General features: G+C 55.6%; 1 protein-coding gene across 1 annotated transcript in view; it reads left to right on the forward strand.

The window, feature by feature from the left end:
- The window catches only part of Pnpla6 (patatin like phospholipase domain containing 6), a 26,090-nt gene that overhangs the window by 17,947 nt on the left and 5,922 nt on the right, over window positions 1-2,221 (forward strand). Inside the window, exons 22-26 of the mRNA XM_029532067.1 lie at window positions 156-328; window positions 542-698; window positions 973-1,089; window positions 1,193-1,262; window positions 1,709-1,959. Of these exons, the coding sequence (XP_029387927.1) occupies window positions 156-328; window positions 542-698; window positions 973-1,089; window positions 1,193-1,262; window positions 1,709-1,959 (768 nt within the window). The remainder of the gene's footprint in view (window positions 1-155; window positions 329-541; window positions 699-972; window positions 1,090-1,192; window positions 1,263-1,708; window positions 1,960-2,221) is intronic.

Raw genomic sequence — 2,221 nt, forward strand, 5'->3', positions numbered from 1 at the left:
GGTGTTTGGTGCATCTGTCAAAGGTTGTAGTCTAGCGGTACAGCATGCCCCACGGTCGGGCAGGACCAGGGAGCTGAGACAGAGCCTGAACCAATTGCGGGGGTGGGGGTGGGGGGTGGTAACAAAGATGAGTATGTGCCTGAGTGGTCCCCTAGACTTGTTCCCTGTTACCTCAGTCTAACGCATCTTTATTCTCTCCTGGATCCCAGCATGAGCTGTATGAGAAGGTTTTCTCCAGGCGAGCAGACCGGCACAGCGACTTCTCCCGCTTGGCACGAGTACTCACAGGAAACACTATTGCTCTAGTGCTGGGTGGGGGCGGAGCCAGGTAAGGGACGGCCTTAGTCAAAGACACAGCTTCCTTACTGTGTCCTAAGGGGAAGGACCAGGGTGTGTAAGGGGCGGAGCTTANTACCTGGGAGACACCCCCACAGCCTGGCTACAGGTTTTTTTTCAGGAGCGGGAAGTGGGGAGAAGAGAATTCCTGGAGATAGGTCCCCGCAGATCTCCAGCTTGTCACCCNCTCCCCTCTATTCTGCAGAGGCTGCTCGCATATTGGGGTGCTGAAGGCATTAGAGGAGGCAGGGGTCCCAGTTGACCTTGTGGGAGGCACATCCATAGGCTCCTTCATTGGGGCCTTGTATGCCGAGGAACGCAGCGCCAGCCGTACTAAACAACGAGCCCGGGAGTGGGCCAAGGTGTGTTTTTTGGGGGGGGGGTGGTAGTGGTGAGGAGATGGGGTTGCAGGGTCCGAGAAACGCAGGGGGATCTGTGAAGATGCCGTAGCCTGATCTGGTAGTGTGGGTAGGGCACTGGGACCTTGGATGAACCCTCTGTGACTCTAGTACCCCAACTACAACTAGAGCAATCATCGTATTGAGTGACACTCCAGCCCTGTGTGTATGTGGATATTCCTGGAGCGACGATCTCTCTGTGACTCTAAGCAACTGCTTTTGACCATTTGATTCCTAGAGTATGACTTCTGTACTGGAGCCTGTATTGGACCTCACATATCCTGTCACCTCCATGTTTACTGGCTCGGCCTTTAACCGAAGTATCCACCGTGTCTTCCAGGATAAGCAGATTGAGGTATGTCCNTCCCCTACACCTGGCCCTGCTGCCTCTTCCCAGGAGTTTTCCTGGGAAAGCTCTANTTCTACAAACTTCTACTTTGGTTTTCATCCCTTCCCAGGACCTGTGGCTGCCTTACTTCAATGTGACCACAGACATCACTGCCTCTGCCATGCGTGTCCACAAAGATGGTGGGTGCCATCCTGCCAAGCCCTGCTACAACCGTGTTGGCCGGCTGTGTGGGGATGGGTTGTAGGGGAGGGGCAGCTGAGCGTCTGGGACGTTGTTAACACAAGTGACCGTCCACCTGGGCCCGTCCACCGATCACTAACCATCACCCACTAATGTCCCGAAGGCCCCAGGTATGTCCACTCTCGGGGGTAGGGAGCCGGGAGGCTTGTCGGACACCTCACCCCCTCCCGCCATCCCCCACAGGCTGCGTGTGGCGTTACGTCCGGGCCAGTGCCTCCTACTGTCCCTACCTGCCCCCACTCTGCGACCCCAAGGACGGGCACCTGCTGGTGGACGGGTGTTACGTTAACAACGTTCCAGGTCAGCGAGCCCACAGGCTGGCCGGGCCTCCGAGTGTGTCTGAGCGTGTCTGTGCGTGTCTGTGTCTGTGTATCCCACCGGGCAGGCTCCCTGTGGCGGTATGTGCGTGCCAGCATGACGCTCTCGGGCTACCTGCCCCCGCTGTGCGACCCGAAGGATGGGCACCTGCTCATGGATGGTGGCTACATCAACAACCTGCCAGGCAAGTGGCTGCCCACTCACATCTGCATGGACACTTGTCACCAGACACATGCCCACACTGACTTCTGCACCTGCAGACTGGAAGGGACAGGTCCATATGAATGGAGAAGCTCAAGAGGACACATACAGCTTTGCACAGGGACATAGACTGANACACACACACATGCATACGTTCATGCATACAGATACGCGAGTNATGTGGATAGTAACATGAACATTTGAAAAGTACAAACATCAGACATGGTAGCATACACTGTGATCACAGCACTTGGGAGGCAGAGGCAAGTGGATTACTGNGTTCGAGGCCAGCCTGGTCTATAGAGTGAGTTCCAGAACACCCAGGGGCTAAACAGAGAAACCCTGTCTGGAAAACAAACAAACAAATAAACAAAAAGGA

Source organism: Mus pahari, chromosome 19 (genome assembly GCF_900095145.1).
Source record: "Mus pahari chromosome 19, PAHARI_EIJ_v1.1, whole genome shotgun sequence".
Classification (NCBI taxonomy): domain Eukaryota; kingdom Metazoa; phylum Chordata; class Mammalia; order Rodentia; family Muridae; genus Mus; species Mus pahari.